Genomic DNA, 22,256 nt, shown 5'->3' on the forward strand with positions numbered 1-22,256 from the left:
TACTGCTAATGGTTCCTGCTCCCCCAAAAAAACCTTTTCAACAAGAAAGCTGCTGTAGATGAATTGCTACTAATATGAGAATTCTAAATCAAGCTAAAAATGCATTGCTTTTTCCTTGAATAAGAGTGTTATTGATTAAATTACAGAGGAATTGAGAGAACCCCACTTGACATTTCTCTCAATTATATTGCACAATATATGTTGATACTTCAAATAACCCAAGTCAGTCCTTTTAGGATTAATAAGCACATCAGAAGCACCACTTCCTACATCTGTGCATGATATTTTATTTTAAGCCTTGCTTGGACCCAGGAATTCACTGGAAAATATTCAAGTGTTCCATTCATTAGCTGCACTGATTGAACTTGCAGTTTTTGTTTACTTTAGCAAACCCATCTGTCCCTGAAAATGCGCAGTTGTACAACTGTGCACTCACAGCCGACATATCACTAATAATTATGTTATCCTTGTCTTTATGCCACTGTTTTACTACTATTCATCCTAAGCAGGTGCAATCTTCCTCTTATTGGTGGATTATGATGGGACACAATGCAACATGATTGTTTCGTGTACCAGTCATGTCTTTGGCAGGAAAATGTTTTGTGGATAATCCCGTTGTTAAAAAGTATATTTATTATAAAATATTGGGTACATTAGCTTGCAATTGAGACATGCTACATAAAGAATGGCATGGCCAGCATTTTCTCCAAGGTGTATGCTTTTCCTCCTTAGAAAAATAATGCACTTTTTATAGCTAGCCGTTATTGGACAAAAGTTAGTTTATACATTCTCATCCCAATGCCGAGTCCTTCATTTACTCTGATAAATGTGCAAGCTTTCCAATTCATTTCAATGGAGAAAGCTGCTACGTACATGCAATCCTATGTGCACAGAAATCAGCTCCATTTATTGCACTGCCTGGACCAGAACAGATTGCTGTACTGGAATATCTATCAACAAGTATTTAATATATTCCTGCCTTGGAATTGAGTAAGTTGCATTAGCTAACCAACCCCTCCACTCCACGTTTTTCTTTTATTGGGATGACGGGGCAAAGATTTGATAGAAATTATGAATATTTGGTAAGATTCGCTTTGTAAACTAGGCTTCTCACTTTTATTCTTTTAATTGCTTACTGTGCTTTGTTTCTTCCTTCTAGAGTTATGTACTTATTTCTCTTAAGCAGATGTTTCACGTCAAGATTGAAAAGTCATTGCATTTCTCAAGATTAATATCCAGCAGTACAAAAGCACCCCCCCCCCAAAAAAAAGATAACACAAACGAGCCACCTCCCCTTAAAAGAAAGAAGGGCAGGGCACAATCGAATGGTGGGAATAGGAAATATAATATACATATAACACTTTTTTACTATGTTATGAAGCCTCAGGAGACGTACTTAAGACAACCTGGTTTTTCAGCACACCTCTGTTCTAAAGCCTGAAACCTCTGTTTTGCACAGGTTCAAGTTGTTTTGTGTGACTTCTGAACAAAGTATCTATTTTTAAAGTTTATCAACTGATTAAATTTCAGACAGATTTTTAAAAAATAAATAAATAAGATACGCTCCCTCACTTACTTTATTTATTTATTTATTTATTTGCTAGCCATGGTGAATTATGGTGGCTTTTTCTCCCTCCCCTCTCTACTCCCCTTCAAAGAGATTCTTTCTTTCTCTTCTTGCTTTCCCTTTGCTTTTGGTGCTTTAGCGAATGTCAAGCATTTCAAGAATATTTGCAAGGGTCCCCCTTTTGCTGGTTTGATGAAAATTCATTTGGTATTTCTAAAGCTATGAGATCTCAGAAGTTTCCATTTCGTTCAGTGGAAAGGGGCACAAGTTATATAGTGCATGCCACATAATGCTTGCTAAACCTCATTGTCTAAAAGTGACATACACAGCAAACTAGAAGCCATGCTGTTTCAGGATGGATAGGTGGATGGGGGTGGGATGGGGAGAGAGACGGAGGGACCGACGGACGAACAAGGAAGCTTGCCATCCAATACTGTCTCCCTTCAACCAGGGTGCAACAGAGACTTAGATCTTAAGTATCCCCATTCCATTTGTGGAAGGAACTGTAGTCCATCAGTTGTTCCCAGCACATCAGAGGTGGAACAGTACTTTTTTGCCCATGTGCCCTTGTTCCTGCAGCCCCATGCGCCACACCTCATTCTGCAGTGCAGCAGATTTTCAACGGGCAAAGGTGGTGCAGGTTAAAGGGGAAATCAGTTCAGGATAATCCTGTGAATGGAACTCAACCCTTTGGGACTCTCCCGTTAGCAGAAGCTTAGTTGGCAGCTATAAAACTGCTTATTTTCTGCTCCTCCAATCAGCTTTCCTGTTCTGTCAGGGAGATGGGAGAAAGCCTTCCCTTGAATGAAAGGGGAAAGCAACTTATTCTCTCCTGCGGTGTGAGCTGGCTGCATAACTCTGAGCAAAGAAGGATATATTTCCACTCTCTGCCAGGTTGAGTCTTCTCATCCTACATGAAGAGGGGAACCTCTTCTCTGAAGGTGTGGAACCAGCTATTTGACTCAGGAGAGAGAGGAGGAAAAAAGCACTTTCTCATTTAGCTAGGGAAATCGCATACCCTAACCTCCCTGAAAGTTGCTTCCTTTAATTTGGCAACAGCCATTTCAAAAAGAGGCAGCCTGCAGATTCTGGAAAAGTGATCTTGCCTCCCGCCTGGTGAGGCGGAGGAGGATCAGGCTGCTCGTGGAAGTTTATGTAAGCAGGGGAGAAATCAGTAGTGCCATAGAAATAAGTAATAGAAGGTGTCATAGCTCAGTGGCGGAGCAGATCTGAGTGAAAGAGTGAATCTGTGTCTGTGAGGGGTAGGTGATGGTTGTATTTGAACCTCACGTCCAACTTCAGTGTTCCTTACCTGCAAAACAAAAATGTCTTGCAGGATGTCTTCTAAATGCTTGTCTGCTCTGCATGCACTCTGTTCTTCTTTGTGCTTGAGACACAGTTTGATGTTGACCTGCTGAGGTCTGATATAATGTGTGAATGGGCTTGCATGTGGCAAGGGACCTGCTGCTGCTGCTGCACTTCTTACAACCAAGCAGGAAAGCACACGAAATGAGTCCTAAACTGAGCCTCTGTACAGATGTCCATTGTGCAAAATTTCACACATACACACAAAAATCATCTAATTTAGTTGCTTTCTTTACTTTCCTTTTTAAAAGGAACCTCTAAAAACAAGAAATGGTTGGTTTAGCAGAAGAGTAAAAGCTGACAAATAACTCTTGGTCTGCAAAAGCATGGAAAACGTAAGAGTTTCGCTTTAATTTCTGCACCATGTAAACAAAATGAGAGGTATGGTACAGCCTACGATATTGGACTGTATTGAATTCACGCCCCTGTTCAAAGGCTTTGGGTCCAATGGGATGTGTCCACTAGAGGAGGAGGAGTGTAGCAATTTTTGACAATTTCTCTCTCTAGCAGCAGCCCTGAAAATATTTTTGGGGTGATCCCCTAGAACGGGGAGCTGCAGGGGCAAAATCAACAAAACACCCCCCTCCTTGGTTAGCAAATCCATAACACAAGGGGGACTGATTTGATTCCACCCAGTTGGGATTGCTTACAGGTTCTGCAGCCAGGCTGAAAGATGAAGGGTGTGTACAGAGAGATAAGACTAGGGGCAGTCTTGTAGGGATTTGGGCATTAAACTATAGATAGCTCAGTTGGTAGAGCATGAGCCCTTTAATCGGTTCAAGCCCCACATTGGGCAAAACTATTTCAACTCTACGATTACATGATTCTATAATAATGTTCAAACTTTGCTGGTTTTACATTTGGTTCAATATGAGCAGAGCTCGAAACCTTTCAAGAGCAAATATTTTATGAGCACTACCTCCCACATCTGTGTTGCCACCAACTTGCAGAGGAAGAGAGAATTAAGCCTGAATGTTAAGGTGAACTGTGTGTGCAATTTGTAAGCAATCTATGAGATTGTACATCTTTACTGCTTACATGGTGAGAAAGTTAACACATCAACCTTAACTTGTGATTTCTATGATTTTTAGAGCACGGGTGACTTGTTGAAGCCTTCACTCTTCTTAAACCAAAGGGTTTTTCTTATTTAAAAAATGTATATATAGTGACATACATAATACATCTATATGTGCATATCATATTAATAGAAGTTTTTTTTTTTTAAAAAAGATAAAGTTGACAGGATTTTGCTTGGGGCTTTGAAAAGGGAAGGATAGGTATATCATGCATTAGTCAAGTCTTTCATTATTTATTCAGGTTGACTAAGTGAAACTACATACGAGCATTTTCAGGACTGCCTCTTTAACCTACTAAAATGATTGATCCATGTTCACTTATGTAACTTTAGAATCTTTCTCCTGCTAGGTTTTCCTGTTGTCTGTTTCTCTCTATCCAATGTAGTGCACTTCTTATTCTCCCTGTGTTTAACATCTTGTGAACTAATTTAATCTTCGCCTAATAGACAATTTGTGTTAATCTTCTTCTTTTTTCCCTTGCACTTTTTTTTTTCATTTTTCTTCCGATGCTTGAAATAGAAGTGGAGCAAAAAGGTAAATAACGTATATAGTCCCAAACCCCCCACCCCCAGCTCCTTGTTATGTGCCTTATGGATGTTAACCTCCTCCACCCCTTCCCTTCCCCACAACACTCTGGTAACTATGGTGGTCAGCAGGATCTCATAAGCGCCCCTCATAAAGAAGTCGACTTTGCAGTAAACTGGCTGGGCTGCTGAACTGACTCGGCTACTTAAAGCAGGTGGCGGGATTTAGTGTCTGGTGTACCTGCTCCGGGACAGAGGCTCCCTTTTGCTTTCTTCCTCCCTTTCTTTCTCTTTCCCTGTCTTTCTCTCACCCTTGACTAAATCTTGTTAATGAACCCTCATCTTGCTTGGCTTCCAGAACCCACTCCATAGCATGCCATAATTACAGGGGTCCCTGGTCTGTTTCATCCATCGCTTTGGTTGTCCTTTATTTTTTTGTTGCTCCTAATGAAGATCTGTGTATATATTTTACACACACACACACGGGTTACACACACACACAAACAAACCCCAAAACTAAAAGTGCATATCTATATATCTATATAGATACATTCAAACTTCAGTTCCCGAACGCCTACGTTTTGGAATGTTTCGGCTCCCGAACATCTGACACGAATTCCAGTCTGCAAAAAGCCTAGCTGTCAGCCAATCAGAGGCCTTGGAATTCAAATGTTTCGGAAGTCGAATGTCCTTCCAAAACGGATTGTGTTCAACTTCCAAGGTTCAACCGTATATATAGATATAATATCAAGGCACTGTTGTTTTCAACCTCACAGTTTATTAAATTTTCTACAAGTTTTATGAGTTTAAATCCATTGAAGTGTTGTACACCAGTTGAAAGGTCTGGAGAATAAATCCTGTCTTCATCATAAATGCAAGCGTAGTTATCTGCTTCCAGATGCATAGATGCGCCATAGATGCGACCTTGGGTGATATTAGCGAAAACACTTCACATACTGGTTACTATGGTAACTTTAAGAAGCATGGATGACAAAGGGTAATACATGCATTAATTACATATGAGCTACAAAGTATTGTTGCCAGTTAATTGGATCTTTTCTTCTTTATTGTCACTTGTGATTTTTTTTTACCTTGACTTTAATTGGTAGCATGCACATTTTATTTTATTGTTTTAAAAAAATAAATCTTGTCTTGCTTCTTCTCTGCGACTGCTAGTTTTTGTTTGCCCTGGGACATTGAAAGCCGTTGTGGATTCCCCAAATTTATATGAAGCGGAACAAAAGGCAGGTGCCTGGTGCAAGGACCCTCTTCAAGCTGCGGATAAAATATACTTCATGCCGTGGACTCCATACCGTACTGATACTTTGATAGAATATGCTTCTTTAGAGGACTTTCAAAATGGACGCCAGCAGACGACATACAAGCTTCCAAACCGAGTGGATGGTACTGGATTTGTGGTATATGATGGTGCTGTCTTTTTTAACAAGGAAAGAACTAGGAACATTGTAAAGTTCGATTTGAGGACTAGAATTAAGAGTGGAGAGGCAATTATAAATTATGCCAACTACCACGACACTTCCCCTTACAGGTGGGGAGGGAAGACTGACATTGATTTGGCAGTTGACGAAAATGGCTTGTGGGTCATTTATGCCACGGAACAAAACAATGGGATGATAGTTATTAGCCAACTGAATCCTTATACCTTGCGTTTCGAGGCAACGTGGGAAACTACGTATGACAAACGGGCAGCATCTAACGCCTTTATGATATGCGGGGTTCTCTACGTTGTGCGGTCCGTATACCAAGACAATGAAAGTGAAACTGGCAAGAACTCAATTGATTACATTTACAACACTCGGTTATTCAGAGGAGAATATGTAGATATCCCTTTCCCCAACATGTACCATTATATTGCTGCTGTGGATTACAATCCAAGAGACAATCAACTGTATGTGTGGAACAACAACTTCATCCTGCGATATTCTCTAGAGTTTGGTCCCCCTGACCCCGCTCAAGGTAAGCATTCTTTATTATCTCTATTTCTTTAAATACTAAGTTATTTTAATAGAAGGCTTGCTAATGAAACTAGCCTTCAGTATTTTGGCAATTAAAGTACCTGTTTTGTAATGAAATGAAACACAAAAATGGATTTAAAATTGTACCTGTGCCATCTTGTTCCATAGCAACACACCCAATGGTAAGATTCAGCTCCACATTATTAGGCTCAAGACAATCTATCCATTTGGAATAAGAAGCATGTTAGCATTGGTGTTTTTATCTGATTTTAGTCCTGAGTACAATATTTTTAAAAACTTTAAAACTATTTTCTGCCTGTGGCTGGGAAAGATGTGGTTTGAAGAACCTGATGCAGTTAGGTGCAGTAGTTCTCAGCGTCGATGCTGCAAAGGTTTGTATTTTCCAAGTCTGCAGTTTGAGCCTGAAAAGAGGATTAGCCTCTATCTTTGTAACATGCTATAACATCCCATAATTTCCCATTGGTGGAGCAAATGCAAGTCAGTGTATTCAATTTGAGAATAGCTATGGCTACTTAAAAGACTGCATCGTTATGTAAGCTGCCAACGAGTAGTCATTTGGGAACTTGTATCACTGAGGAAATGTCTCCAGTATGCAGAACCGCGGGTGCACATACAAATGTTAAATGCAGAGGATGTAGCTTTTGAAGACTGTTTTGGCAGTGGAATTAGGAAAAGATCCACACGCACACCCTTGTAAGCTCACTAAAAACAATTTGCATTCCCGGAATGTTATTTTAGTTGTAGTCTCCAACAAAGCTGCTTTTAGTTACCTATTTTTTCACATGTTATTACTGGATATCTCTCTTCAGCTGTTACAAACTTTTACAGTGGTACCTCAGGTTACATACGCTTCAGGTTACAGACTTTGCTAACCCAGAAATAGTGCTTCAGGTTAAGAACTTTGCTTCAGGATGAGAACAGAAATCGTGCTCCAGCAGCACGGCAGCAGCAGGAGGCCCCATTAGTGGTGCTTCAGGTTAAGAACAGTTTCAGGTTAAGTACGGACCTCCGGAATGAATTAAGTACTTAACCCGAGGTACCACTGTATTACTTTCATTGCGGGAGACTGAAGGCTGACTGCACGGTAGGAATACAGAAATATTCTATGTAGAAGTATTTTATAGGAATGCAGAAGTACTGTATGTGATAATACTATATGGTCTCTATGAGGTTGTAATGTAGAAGCACTATGTAAATGTGCTATGTTGCCACATAACAAACATGTCACAGGACCATATAATAATACGGTAGGAATGCAGACATGCTCTATAAATGCCAGAAGCTGATTCTTACTAACATTAATATGATTCAAATGCTTGTTTGAAGCATTTAATTCATATTAATGTAAGTAAGAATATACCTAATGAATTCCATTGGTGTGTAGTCCTGTGACTGTTGGAAGGATGTTCTGTGGGTCATGGGATATCTCAGTTATCATCCCTCAGTTGGAGAGGCAGAATTCCCAATGCTGTAGACAGAAATCTGATGTCAGATTTCTTGCTCCCAACTAAAGGTTCTAGCACCCTGGCCCAAACATCAGATATGATAAAAAAGAGCTGGGCCAGAGACATGCCAAGAGAGAACTAAGAAACAGCTGGTACCTGAAGGATCCCAAGCCATTCTGGTCCCTTGATGCACTCCCAAACTAGGAAGAAATTTAAACACACTTTCAAACGGTGTCTAAATCTCTCTCATTTCTGTCCCATTGTTTCAGTGGGAAGAGGAAAGCATTAATGTTTTTTTTTTTAAAAAAAAAATGAAATAAAATAAATAAAACACAGGAAACGGACAGAGGAATGCAATACCATTCCTACACTCCCTGATGACTCAAATCATGCAGTGTTTGGAATATGGTGGCTGAACCTTTGGTTTTTTGCTCCCTCCTCACATTAGGAATGCATCATTAGAAATTCTTGTTAAAAAAAAGTTTAAGACTATGAGAACATTCATGCATATATTTTTTTAACAGTGGGGGAAATGTCTCCATTTTTGTCATATTTTAATAGTTAGCTTGCTGATGTGTACAGTGGTACCTCGGGTTACATACGCTTCAGGTTACATACACTTCAGGTTACAGACTCCACTAACCCAGAAATAGTGCTTCAGGTTAAGAACTTTGCTTCAGGATGAGAAAAGAAATTGTGCTCCGGCGGCACAGCAGCAGCAGGAGGCCCCATTAGCTAAAGTGGTGCTTCAGGTTAAGAACAGTTTCAGGTTAAGAACAGACCGCCGGAACGAATTAAGTACTTAACCCGAGGTACCACTGTATATCCAGTGCCTTTGTAAAGTTAAAGGATTTTAATACTTTAATATGTGATTTTGAGATTACGGTGAGAATTTTTCTAATTCATTTGAGATGAATTAATTGGATTTCAAAGGTACGGATTGTGAGGATGTGAGCTTTAGAGTTCATCTCAAATTTTGCCCTCCATCTTCCATGAGCAAAACTGAACTGTCAGTCATTAAGGAAAAGAAAATCAACTAAAGCACTTCTGCGATCATCATTTATGCGGTCAGAGTTTATACAGGCTGCTTAGAGCGATGGCATATTTGAAAATGAGGGCATGAAGTTAGTATTTCTGGGCCTTTTTGGTTTGGGAAAAGGAAGTTGCCCTAACATGAAGTTCTTAATGATGTCATGGGGTCAGTGCCTCTGCAGCAGAAGTCATGGCCTCTTCTGTTGGAATGCCTAATTTGGGGCCATTACGGAAAACTCAGCAATCTTTGCCACTTCACTTGTGATGGGAGCAGTAATGATATGTTGACCTACTCAATGAGCCCTCTGTCTTTCATCTCTCTGCCTTGTCAGCGCCTGACTGCACCATAGCTTCCTACCCCAAAAATGGTTCAAACACTGTAGACTGTCTCGCCTTTTGAGTGAAACAAGTCCTTTGTCACATCCATCTGACTTGCCCTCCTGAGCTTAGATGTTATTTTCACTCCCAAGGCCGAATGGCATTCTTGACCCCAAACATGTGCGTTTTCCTGAGATAGAACAAGAGGTATTCCTTGTGTTCACCATATTTCAGTGGCTGTGGCGTTGCCAGAACTTCCCCTCTCCTTAGCCCTCTTATGGGTTCTAAAAGATGAGACGAACCTTCATAGATACCAAAGTTTCCCTGCTCCACAAGTTCCACTTTCCACAAGTTGAAAGGCAGCAGGAATGACAACAACAGATGAGGCTAACACTTTGTCCCCACTAAACTCCCTCCCGTGTTTATTGAACTCTTAAATGTCATGTCTGAAGAGGCTCCTTGATTTTTCCATTTCTGCAGTGCTGAAACTGTACTATAACACGATTTTGCAATCCCCTCCCAGCATGCAATATCCATCAGTCTTCATGCATACCTTCATGGAATATAAAATGCCGTTTCCAAACCAGTCCTTTTAGGGGCTAAGGTATTTCTGTTAGGTATGGCACAATGGCATGCTTCTGCATTGCATCATTTTGAGGATCTTATTGTCTTTGTTTTTACAGCAGCTGACTGTGGGATTGGTTTGTTCTCTCTTGCATTTTGCTTCAGCTTGCTTTGTGATGACAAGGAGACAATGTGGCCACAGTCTAGCAAGGTCCTCTGTGTGTATTTACTGCGCCCACACACCAGACACGGTTTTATTTGCTGGGTTTTCAGCACACCTTTTCAACACGTGCCAATGTGTTAGATACATGAGACGATCCAGTTGCAAATTTCATTAGCGTTCTTTCCCAGCTTTCCCCTTCCCCTTAAATCAACCTATATCTATATAGCTGGTGAATAAACTATCACCAGGATAGTTTGCAGTGAACTCCAGACCCACACTGAGTAATGCTCGCTTATCCCCCCCCCCAAACTTTTCTAGTTTTGACGAATCAGGTTTTGGGGCAGATGGAGAGGCGATGATTTTACAGGAACGAAAGTTCAATTTCCCTTGCATCTGAAGAACTAGTTAAATAGTTCTTTGGATCTCATCCTCTACATTTCTCAAATATGACTGAAAGTTTTTCTTCTGAATTTACTGATAGCTGCTGACCTACATGCTAAGGTTTTCAGATTTGAGAAAAGTATATTTGTAGGGTATTCCTATCCAAAGCTTCTCAGAGATAAGTTCCACTCAGTTCAATTAAAGCTTCTTCCCTTGAAACGTGTATTAAGGTTTGTTTCCAAGGTCCTTATACGATCATCACCTAATTTTTTGTCTGTTGTCACTGAATTATCATTTATTTATTTCATAAAATTTATGTACCACTTGATTGTAGAAAAAACAACAACCAGTAAAGCAGTTTACAAAAAGATAAAACAATAAAATCATCACTAAAAAATGATAACCATAATTTAAAACATGCATAAAGTTAAAACCACGATAGAATAAACTAAAACAAATCAAGACACACAAAGTTTTTAAACATCTGGGTAGAATTGCCTATTGATATCAGGCAGCTGCTTTCACTGAATTCTTCTTGGTTCCTGCCTGATATCAATAAGCGATCAAGTTCTTATCGATATGGTATGGGTAATAAGTAGCACCTGTAAAAGTGCCAGTAGGCACATATGGGGTAAGGCAAATTCAAAAGTGATGAAAGGATTTCCAGCCTGTGTGTTCCATAATTATCCATTTAGGTGTGATCTGGCACTTCCAGGGGGGTACATAGCCAGAAAGCGCAGCCAGAACGGTGGTGGGAAGCTGAACGGGTTGGCTGATCAGCTGCAATCTTCTTGAGACATATCTGTAAGGGCTGCTCTGGCTGTGCTTATTGTTTTCATGTGAGAAACAATGCTGTCCCTCCTTAAACAGGAATGCTGTTGCGTGAAAGTGCTCCTTGCCAACACTCTTCATACCAGAATGCAGATGGGAACTTTATAATCCTAACAAGAGTTATTCTGTCTCTCTTCTAATCTACAGCGCAGGCTGGTCGCAGCTATGGAATTTGGTGTGCTAGACACTATTGCAAAACTACAGCTCCTGGCCACTTGCGGGGAAAATAATGCTTTCTGGGTGCATCTCTACAGCGAGTTTGGGCCCATTTTCAATTTATTGAATAGTTAGATACATTAAAATAAAGAAGTCCTGGATTCTCATCTTTTTCCAAGAGCGTGTCCCACCTGCAAGCCTTTCTCCTTTTCTACAATTCCAAGTCTGCTTGGATGACTGTGGTGCCACCTTTAGGGAAAGAAGTGTGGACTTTGCCACTCCACTCAGCCTTTGAATGGTGAATAAATGCTGAACTGGTGCCATTTCTCATTCCAAGCAAATACACAGAGCTTTTAGGAAACGATTTTCCAAAAAGGGCACCTCCCCACAAATTACTTAAAAAGAAAGATGCAGATCGTTTTTCAGACAAAGCAGATGTGTCTCAGTATTGATTTTAATAGCCACATGGGTGGCACTGGAACAGCTGCATCTAGAGTAGTGGATGAAATTATATGCTCTTGTGATTCTAACCTCATAACTGGACCTCAGAAAGGAGCCATCGTGATCCCTTTTAGTGATGTTAAGCTGTAGGGCACAAGTGTAGCTTAAAATGAGATAGAAGCTGTCAAAAGTAAGAGGATCTGTGAGAGTATTAATTGCACTATTGTTGGTACAGATTTCTGTCGTCAGGAATGTCTTAATTAAGCACATGGTGTCACTGAATGTCTAAGATCTTAGTAATAAGGAAAAGCTTCCTAGATTCTTCTCACAACACCCCAAGATCTGAATCAGTTGTGGCTTCTTGACACTTTTTTTTTTGCAAGTGCTTGTGACACTTTTGACAAACGTTAATTGAGAAAGCATCAAAAGCCTGGCTGCGTTATAATCAGAATAAAATTACTGAGGTTTCACACAATGTCAGGAGAGAACTTGCAGAGAAGATAGACAGATCTGGAAAGGTTTTTCCAGAAGCTAGGCTGAAAAAACAGCTCAGCAGAATCGTGCACAGGCAGCACTCACTCAGACTAGGGGGAAGAAAACCCCCCGTGAGGCTCAAGATGTTTTTGGTTTGAGATAGAAAATAACCAGAAAAACCATGATTTGCACTCAGCTAGAAAGAGGGAACAGCTATGAACAATCACGGTAAAATACCCGGGTTTGTATTAATTATTACTAGCTAGAGCAGAGGTTCTTAGACTGCATTCCACAAGTTCTGCTCAAGATGCTCCACAGAAAGATTGTGGAACAGAGAAGAGTACTTGGCTCTGCATTTGATTTAGGGTTTTTTCTCCTGATGATGGAAGTCAAAGTTGTTTTGACCAGGGACTGCTGGATTTAATGAACAATCTAACGAGGACCTGGTTCCAGGCCCTTGATTTTCATAGTATCACACTGTTTTTGATTATCATGCCAAATAAAAATATGTGCCTCCTTCGATTTCATCCAGAAGTTAAAAATGCAAGTTTTCTGAATTAGCATCACCCTACTGCTTTACATACATTCGGCTAAGGTAGCTTGGCCTAGGTCCTATTGAAAGTGTGATAAGTTAGTCTTAAGTTATTTTCAGGGGGTTGAAGTATAGCTACAATCCCAACTTCACTTACCCAGGAGTAAGCACCATTGCGTTCACTAGGACTTAATTCTGAGTGGACATGGCCAGGACAGCAGTGTTGGTGTGGCTCCATCCCATAGTTCCAACTGGTCACATTTTGTCAGCTGTGCCTGTGTGGTTTTCATTGGATGAATTTGGTTGATTGTGTGTTGTTTTCTATTGGTTATAGTTTGACACCTGTTTGGAAGGGGAATTGATGCTGGCTTCCATGCAGAATTTGATGTAAATAGAAATTTGTAGCTATTAAGGAATGAAAAACAAAATTGTATTCATATTTATGCAAGCCTTACCCCCCACTGGTTGCACCGCTGCATGTAAGCGGACAAATAACAGACTCCACATCCATCCACTTTGCTCACAAAAACAGGAATATCCATTATATTAGAAAGGAAAGACAACGGTTATTAAAATGCTAGTTATGTATGTACTTTGATTTATAGGAAAACAGCAGCAGTGGTGGAAAAAAGGTTATTAAGTAGTCTGCCAAGACCCCAAGCAATTTTTAAGTGACCCAGGGAAAAAAAGTTTGAGAACCATTCTAGAATATACATAAAATATACGAAACTAATGAGTTCCACATACAACACATTCAATCATAAATTCTTACGGACATTTTAGCCTCTTATGTTGGCATCCATTGTCCTAAAAATAATAAATAAATAAACCCACACTGAAAGATTTGTGCTTCAGTTTTCTGTGAAATATGTTTCCCTCAAATAGTAAATGGAGATGATGGGATGATTAGAGCTTTTGACCACTGTAGGAGTGCAGGAAGATTTATGTTAGGCTTTTATTTTGTCAGAACCCTTGTCCCTACTCTTAAAGAACTGGAAACTCCATCTCTTTTAAAAGAAAGAAACATTCTTTTCAAGTTCTTTGAAAAGACAGCCTGGTGCCTCTCTCCTTGTTTGCATTTTGTGGTTAAATTCAATTTACATTCAAGAATATATGTTTTTGATAAGTTGTAGCCTAAAGACAGAAGAGGTTTAAATCGCTTTTTTTAAAAAAGAAAGAAAGAAAGAAAGCATAAGCCTTTAGGAAATAAGTGTCAAAGGGAAAATTTTAAACCTGAAAAGTGTCAGATCCAGTTGTTTCCAGAAGGCCTGACATGGAAAGGAGTGAATACCTGTCACAGTTTGTAAATTCCTCCAGGCAGGGACCTGTCTCTTCTTTGTTTGCAAAAGTGGCAGGCACACCTGTGGAGATGATGGAATAAAAAACCCTAAGTAATGAATTGTGTTGCTCCACTAGCCAATGTTGCTTTGAATTTCGCTGTAGCCAGCGGCACTCTAATACCCCAATGAACAGGCAGGCTTGCCCACTCTACCTTTTTTTGGAAGGAGATTACCCTGCCACTTTTGAATATTGAATGTACCCTTTGATGGTTGGCCTTTTTTGTTTCGTTTTGTTTTCATTTTGTTTTTTCTCTCTAGTTTTCCTGGAAGCCGTTATTTACAATTACGACAAGCTTTTCAAGAGCGGAGATGGATCAAATCAGAGACCTGTCCCTGCAAATTATGATAAGCAGAGCTTAATTTCACATGGGGAAACCCAGGTTTCTGCCTCCCAATCCTGCAAACTTAAATTTATATATATATATTATTCAAGGGAGAGAGCCCTCGGAAGTGCCTGCTTTTCCAGCTGTTTCATATGTTTATACACATAAAGTGGACCTGGTACACCCATTGTGAAATCCCTTCTTGGACAGAGATAGCTCAGCCACCACAGTTAGAAAGGTCCTCCTTCTCTCTAAGCGTGACTATTTCAACAATTGTATTTGGGGCTGCAAGAAAACAGAGACTAAAATACAAAGTCAAGGATGCTCATTTGTACCTGTCATTGGGAACACATTGTGCCATTATTTAGAGAGTTCCACTGCTACCAGATCATTTCCAACTCCAACAGAAAGCATAAGCACTTACAAAACCTCTGCAGCTTGAGAAGCTTGAGACTTGGATAACTGATAGAATGATTCTTTTATGTCAACCAGCTTATGTAGTAAGATAATATTCAATAGCTGATTTCCAGATATTTTGCTCATCCAAAGTAAAGTGGCTGGTGAGAATGAGGGGAACCTTCTCTGGGAGTGTGTGTGTTTGTGTATTTATGGAGCCTTGGTTCAGTGGAAGAGCACATGCTTTTCTATGCAAAAGGTCTTGGGTCTCAGGACTGGAAAAGACTGCTGTCTGAAACCCAACAGGCTGCTAAAGAATGCAGGCATAACTACATTGAACAATGATCGGAATCTATAAGGCAGCTTCCTATGTTACACTTGCAGCCTAGTCTGATATCCTTTGGTATTTTCAGCATTTGAGGGATTTAAAAACAATGACTTTTCTTCTGCTGTTTTATTGATGGTTGGCGTTTTCTAGCATTTATTGCCCTGTTTTTGCTGGTTTTATTCCATAAACCACCATGTAGATTATATACTAAAGGGTGGTACATACTTTTAGAAAAAAAATATGATGCAACAGGTTAATACACCCGACTCCCCTGGAACAGCAAAACACGGTCACTCCTGCCATGTTAAAATGAGTAATATGACTGAGTGAGCTCATACACAAGGCCACTTGCCACACACAGAGGCTCCCCCCCCCCCATTCAGTCCATTTAAAGTGCAGTCGATGATTCTATGCCTTATTAATTATTGTATATAGAAAGTCTAGTTGTGATAATTATTAGTCCTGAGTGGAACAGTGTAATCTTCGGCATATACTAGGTTATTTACTCTTGGGAATCTTACGTACAATGGGAATGTTTTGTATGTGGAAAAAACCCTATGTATTTTAATTTGAATGTTGTCAGCTTGATAGAACTACCAATTACAGAACCCAAACCAGAAGTTTCTTGTTTAAATCCAGTTTTCTTGACATCAGTGATTAAGCTGTCTGTGTACTTGCCATTGGCTTAAATTAGTTCTTTCTTCACACCTGCTCTATCAAAATAGGGAAAGGGGAATGTTTAAAGGCTGAGATGTTGAAACACTAAAACAACACATGCATGCGAGGCTTTTTTTCTGTTTGGGTCTAATCAGGCATGCTGGAAATCTCTCAAGCAAAAATGGCTGCCGGGTGGGAAGATGTTACAGTAATTATCTTGCTGTAAGTTGCAGAGTGGATGACATGAAGTTAGGGTGGTTTTTTGTGTGTAAACGGCCTGGTTATTTACAACCTACTTTTTCGTTTTGGAATGTGTTCATTTGTTGCTTCCTTGTTTGTTTGCTTTTCAAATATAGAACTTAGTTTTATAGTGTAGATTCTGCCATGTTTTCTTTGTTTAAAGGTATTCATACACATTTTATCGTACAGAAATAAATCAGTATTAAGGCCTCTAAGGCAGGCTTCCTCAAACTCGGCCCTCCAGATGTTTTGAGACTACAATTCCCATCATCCATGAACACTGGTCCTGCTAGCTAGGGATCATGGGAGTTGTAGGCCAAAACATCTGGAGGACCGAGTTTGAGGAAGCCTGCTGTAGGGAGTCGAAGCTTTTAGAAATATAACTATTAGGTAGATGGCTGTGTGTGTTTATGTGTGTGTGTGTGTGTGTGTGTGTGTAAGAGAGAGAGAGAGAGAGAGAGAGAGAGAGAGAGAGAGAGAGAGGAGAGAATAAGAATATGTGCTGCCAGCAGTATACTGAGATTGCATTCCTGTCCACACTTACTCTATATTGCACTCCATGAGACTTTTAGTATAAATGCTTAGGATCCCTGGTGTTCCAGCCATGGAAAAGCTCCTTCCGTTTGCAGAGGGAATGGGTATCCAGGAAATGGTTCCTGCTGGATGAAGAAGGCAGGTAGATCATTTTCACTGATTAGGAACACAGGGATACAAGTAGAGCCCTGCTAGATCAGGCTATCCAACATCCTGTTCTGATAGTGACCAGTCAGATACCTATGGGAAACCCACAAGCAGAACTTGAGTGTAATAGTGTTCTCCCCACTTGCGATTCTCAGTAACTACGATTCCAAGGTTTACCACCCCTAGCACCCCTAGCAGTGGAAGTAGAACATAGCCATCATGATTCCTTCTCACTCATTCCCCACGCTGTTCCAGAGAGTCCTCCTGAGAAGCATTTAGCAGGGAGCAATGGGGGCTGCAGGTGTAAGGTGGGATTGGTGAAAAAGTCACACTATATCTGTCAATTTTTTCTAAATTGTGTATTCCGCTATCTTGCCAGAAATGGCTCTTTTGGTAGCTAGGTGGCATATCTAGGTGGTCTGAAGATGATGATGATGTTGATGTTACTACTGCTACTACCATCGTTGCTGCTGCTCACATATAATTTTTATCATCCAGACATTTCCCCAGAAAACCTGGTGATTCATTCTCATATATTGAATCAATGAGACTTTAATTTTATAAGGGAAATACAGGTGTAAATGTTTTCACAACCACTTCTCTGGGTACTTCTCTGTGTAACACTGCTTTTCTCTCCCCAGTGCCTACCACAGCCGAGACCATAACTCCTTCCACAGAGCTGTACAAGACAACTGTGTCAACTACAAGCACCACGCCACAGAAAATTCCAATTAGCACAACATTACCTGGGGGGAAGGGGGATGAAAGCAAAGGCCCCAAGCCACCGCCAGCAGTATCAACGACCAAAATTCCTCCTGTTACAAGCTTTTTCCCTTTGCCAGAGAGGTTCTGTGAACTTGAGGTGAAAAGGGATATAACTTGGCCTCAGACTCCAAGAGGAAACATGGTGGAACGCCCCTGTCCCAAAGGAACTCGTGGTAAGACCTTAAAACTGGATTTTCAGCTTAAGTAAACATTCCGGTGTCTATATCTTGAACCCTCTTTTCCTTAGCCTCGGACTATCTTTCTTATGATCTTGGCTGCTTGCAAGGAAATGGCACCTTCAGGTTTTAAGCTGTAGAGGGCATTGGAGCCTAGGTACAGAATTACATTCCAGCCCCTTTTCAAGGATTCCAGATCATAGGTCTTTGCAACAGACAGGACTTCAGCCACACTTGCTTTCTGCTGTATTTCTCATTATGAACTCCACTTTGGATGGTTTCCAGAAAATGCTAGAGCTTTTTCTTTTTCTCTCTGTTTATTCAGTATAAAGTCTGATATTTTGTCCTGGCTTTCTTAGCATTGCTTTTAATTGGCATCATTGCCTTTTGTTACCTCATTTTCCTACAGGCTTCCTTAGTCTCTTTTAAAGCGACTTAAGTACTGAAGCCCTAATCCAGTATCTCCCAGGTGCTTACGAAACATTTTTTAAAAAATGTACACATGCACAAACAACTTGAACACTCTTACTTCCATTTCATTTTTCTCATCCTTTATATAGGAACAGCTTCATACCTCTGCATGGTTTCCACTGGAAAATGGAACCCGAATGGTCCTGATCTTAGCAACTGTACTTCACACTGGGTAAACCAGCTGGCTCAGAAGGTGGGTTGGAAAATATTTTTGATATGATACCATGCCCATGATTACCAGCATAGATGCTTATGACAAACACTGGGAACGTTGCACGAGACTAAATCAAGTGCCCTGCCATCCCAGGGCTTTAATAGGGATGTCATGATATTGCCCACTTCAAGGGTTGGGGCAAACACACTTGTGGTTTCACCATGCAAACTGCTGCTTCTGGCTTACTCTGCCTCAAGGCAAACAATGTTGGTTTCAGCCAGGTGAAAGTTAAAGCAGAGGATGTGGCAGTTATGGGGCTCTCCTAGCTTTCAATGGAGCATCTTCTCCTTCCAAGAGCTACAGTTCCCACATCCTTCACAGGAAATGGTGCTGAACATCATATTTGCACCAAGTAAAAGGCTGTCTCCTCTGCTTTGATCTTTGCCTAGCTGGAGCTAAGGGATTTTTCAGCAAAGGGACACAAGAATGGAGACATTAACAGAACAGCCATTCGTTGAGCACCTGCTCTGTATTTTTGTTTTGTTTAATAAAGGGTGGTCTATAAGTAAAATGAGGGCAATTTTTAAAACACTGTGTTACTAGCAGGAAATCCCTATGAAAGTTAATATGCATAAGACAGGGACAGGATGGACTGTTTCTGTCCTTAGCTATCAGCTCTTGTATCCCATTCTCGTTTCCTAAATATTTGAGCTGTACTGTCACATTCTGCCTGCCACATTGACAGCCTCCGTAACTGCTGGGGTGAAAAGCAAATAAAGATATCCTATGTTACACTCCCCACCCCACAAAAGAATCTGTGTTTCAGATTGACTTCCCTGTGCTGAAACCCAGCTCTTGGAGATTGCGGGTGGAAGGAAACATCACAAACAAACTGCCTCATTTCCCGCCGCTTCCTCCAAAGAAGCACAAAGGGGGAAAAAATCTCAAATGCCTGCAGAGATTGGTTGGTTTTGCTCCCTGCAAATGCAGAGCTCTCCATGCAGCACTTTATCATCCCACCACGCGATGAATGGTGGCCATTCACTCCTGGAGAAGAAAGCGAAGGCACTTGGGAAAAGGGGGCTCATTCCTTAGCCCTGCAGATCCTTGCGATTAAGAATCAAGTCTCCTACTATTTCTGTAGCCCCATTCTGCATAGAATTTGTTGGTCACACTGAAAATGTGATGGAGCACTGAGAGAGTAGAATGGAATGCTTGGAATTGACATGATGATAGATAGATAGATCACCATCAATGCATATAGCACTTTACTAAATCTAAGCAGTGTTGCATATTATCTCTCATTTTTTGTGGGTGTAGGGCAGTAGTTGTTTTTTTAAGGACAAAAGAACTTTGAAAGATAAAAAAAAGATGTAACAAAAAATAACCCACCTTTCTATTTAGAAATAAAGTGTTCTAAGAGTTAAGTGGCAGTGGGGGCATCACTGAAATAATTTAAATTGTCATTTCAGATCAGAAGTGGAGAAAATGCTGCTAGCCTTGCCAATGAACTGGCTAAACATACCAAAGGACAAATCTATGCTGGTGATGTGAGTTCTTCAGTCAGACTGATGGAACAGTTGGTGGATATTCTTGATGCTCAGCTGCAAGATCTGAAGCCTAACGAGAAGGACTCTGCTGGACGGAGTTATAACAAGGTAGATACCAACCTGAATAGCCTTCTCTGGTGTGCATTAGAACAACCTGGCCTTGTGGCTTTCTTTCTTTTCTCTTGCAAAATATCTGCCTGTATTTTGCACTAGTCCTTTGAAGTAGGGCACATTTAGGGGGGGGTTGGGGGGGGAGGAACCAACAAATTCATGGAGACATGTGGATTCTGATGCTGTGTCAGAGTCCCCAAAGGTACACCAGAACGGAATGTGACCGTTCCCATGTGGGCAGAAGGAATTGAACGGATAATGTTAATTATACTTTAGCAGCAGCCTGAAACAGAACAATGATTAAGGCATCAATAAGAATCAGACCTGTTGTGTCCTTTGATCCTTTATAACTCTCAACCTGGGGGGGGGGGACAAACTGCGGCAGGGAAAAATGAATACTCTTCCGCCCCCCCCCCCCCGGTGACTTTCTTACTAACGTATTTGACGTATAATACTAACGTTTTAGAAGTATTTGACATACCAAGCCATGAACTAACCTTAATGCATTGGAATGGCCTTGTGCTTCATTCACTCCCTTAAAAACCCGCAGATTCATCTGGAAGTGATACTTTAACACACTTTAAGATTGTTAATTTTATCAGCAGATCTTATTTCTCCGGTTAGCAAATAGGCGTTTGAACAATGATCAAGTAGTACTAATCCTATTACCCTTAAAAAAATAATAATGTCTAACCTCTGATGTGTGTTTTTTGTCTTATTACCAAGCTCCAAAAGCGAGAGAAGACATGCAGGTCTTACCTTAAGGTATCTCTCCTGTGCTGTCACCTTGCTTTGTCCCTGCTTCAGTCACCTGCTGCCACGCTTTTCCCTCCTGCTGCATGTCCCTATGTATTTCAGTCTTTGATAATTGTGCACTGTGCCTTCCCCACAGCAATTGTACAAAAAAAAAGGTGTTGGCTTTGCACGGGTATAATACCTTCAGAAAAAGCCAGTCGTAAATAATAAATCAATAATTGATACTTCCTTTCCTCCTCCTTTTATCAAAAAAAAGAGCAGCCATGGAGCTTTTAACTGAATTGGAAATAAGAACAGCTTTGCTTCCTCGTGGTATTGTGCCTGTGGAAGGAAAACAAAACTGGCAATGGGCACAAATTGTTTGACATGGGAACACAGGAAGTTGCCTTATACTGAGTATAGATCCACATAGCTCAGTATTGCCTACACTGGCTGGTAACCGCTCTCCAGGGTTTCAGACTGGGGACATTGCCAGACCGGCCTGGAAATGCTGGGGATTAAAGTCGGGACTTTTCTGCATGCAGTGCAGATGCTCTATCACAGAGCTACGGCCCTGCCCCTTGCACCTGGGTTTTGTGTTTGCAGATCTGTGTATCAAAGACTGTGTAGCCATATCTAGTGGAATCCACTAATCACTGCTGCCTCGTGACTTCCATTGGTTCAGTGGAGTTTGTGTGGCAAGAGTGTCTTATGGATTACATCCCATGCTTGTGCATGACGAAAAAACAAAAACCCCAACACATACACATGTTAAACTACCCTACATTTTATTTTATTTTTGTGCACTCTTGAATTCAGCGAGTTCTCTTTTGTGTGTGTGACACCAGGGAAGCGTGTGTGTGTGTGTGTGTGGAGAGTTAACAAAGGCCAGCTTTGATCATTTGAGTTACAGATACAGTGCAAACTTTCCTCATATTCTCCTGGAAGCATATCCTGTTTCCCATATACCAGGAGAGGCATAAAGATACTAAGGAACTTGGAATGTCTTGCAGGTCTTATTATGTGTATTCTGTTCTGGTTAATGTCAGTATTTCAACTGTGGTGGGATGTTGGATGAAAAACGAAAGCCTGCTGCTGATTTGTTTTGAAACATGCATTCCATATGTCTTCGTAGTTTTTTCTTTTGCAATGTTACCAATTGGTATTAAAAATAGCAATTAAAAAAAAAAAACCCGAAGCAGCGCAGCATAGAATAAAATCAATAATAAAAAGGCTCCTAAGAGATGTAACGTTGTCCAACTGCTTAAGAACAACTGTGCAACTGAGAGCGGACCAGTTTATTGTTCACTCCTTTTCCTTAACCCTTTTCTCTGGAGTTACAAATCGTCCCACTCCGCGAAGGAACTAGCCATGATGAAAGCTATAACATCTGCAGAAATGCCAACTATGGTTGGAGCTTACCAGAACTTAATGCAGAATTACACCACGCTTTCTCATCTGGG

General features: G+C 40.7%; 1 protein-coding gene across 19 annotated transcripts in view; it reads left to right on the forward strand.

Annotated features, from left to right (window-relative positions):
* Positions 1 to 22,256, forward strand: part of ADGRL2 (adhesion G protein-coupled receptor L2) — a 244,508-nt gene that overhangs the window by 181,176 nt on the left and 41,076 nt on the right. For 14 of the 19 annotated variants that reach the window (XM_081914094.1, XM_081914087.1, XM_081914086.1 and 11 more), the window contains exons 5-9: positions 5,709 to 6,509; positions 17,473 to 17,769; positions 18,333 to 18,436; positions 19,870 to 20,055; positions 20,785 to 20,823. In XM_081914094.1, coding sequence (XP_081770220.1) covers positions 5,709 to 6,509; positions 17,473 to 17,769; positions 18,333 to 18,436; positions 19,870 to 20,055; positions 20,785 to 20,823 — 1,427 coding nt within the window. Of the gene's footprint in view, positions 1 to 4,499; positions 4,543 to 5,708; positions 6,510 to 17,472; positions 17,770 to 18,332; positions 18,437 to 19,869; positions 20,056 to 20,784; positions 20,824 to 22,256 lie in introns of those variants that run through there. The other 5 variants (XM_081914093.1, XM_081914096.1, XM_081914099.1 and 2 more) reach the window with 2 other exon arrangements.

Source organism: Podarcis melisellensis, assembly GCF_964234715.1.
Source record: "Podarcis melisellensis genome assembly, chromosome: 6".
Lineage (NCBI taxonomy): Eukaryota > Metazoa > Chordata > Lepidosauria > Squamata > Lacertidae > Podarcis > Podarcis melisellensis.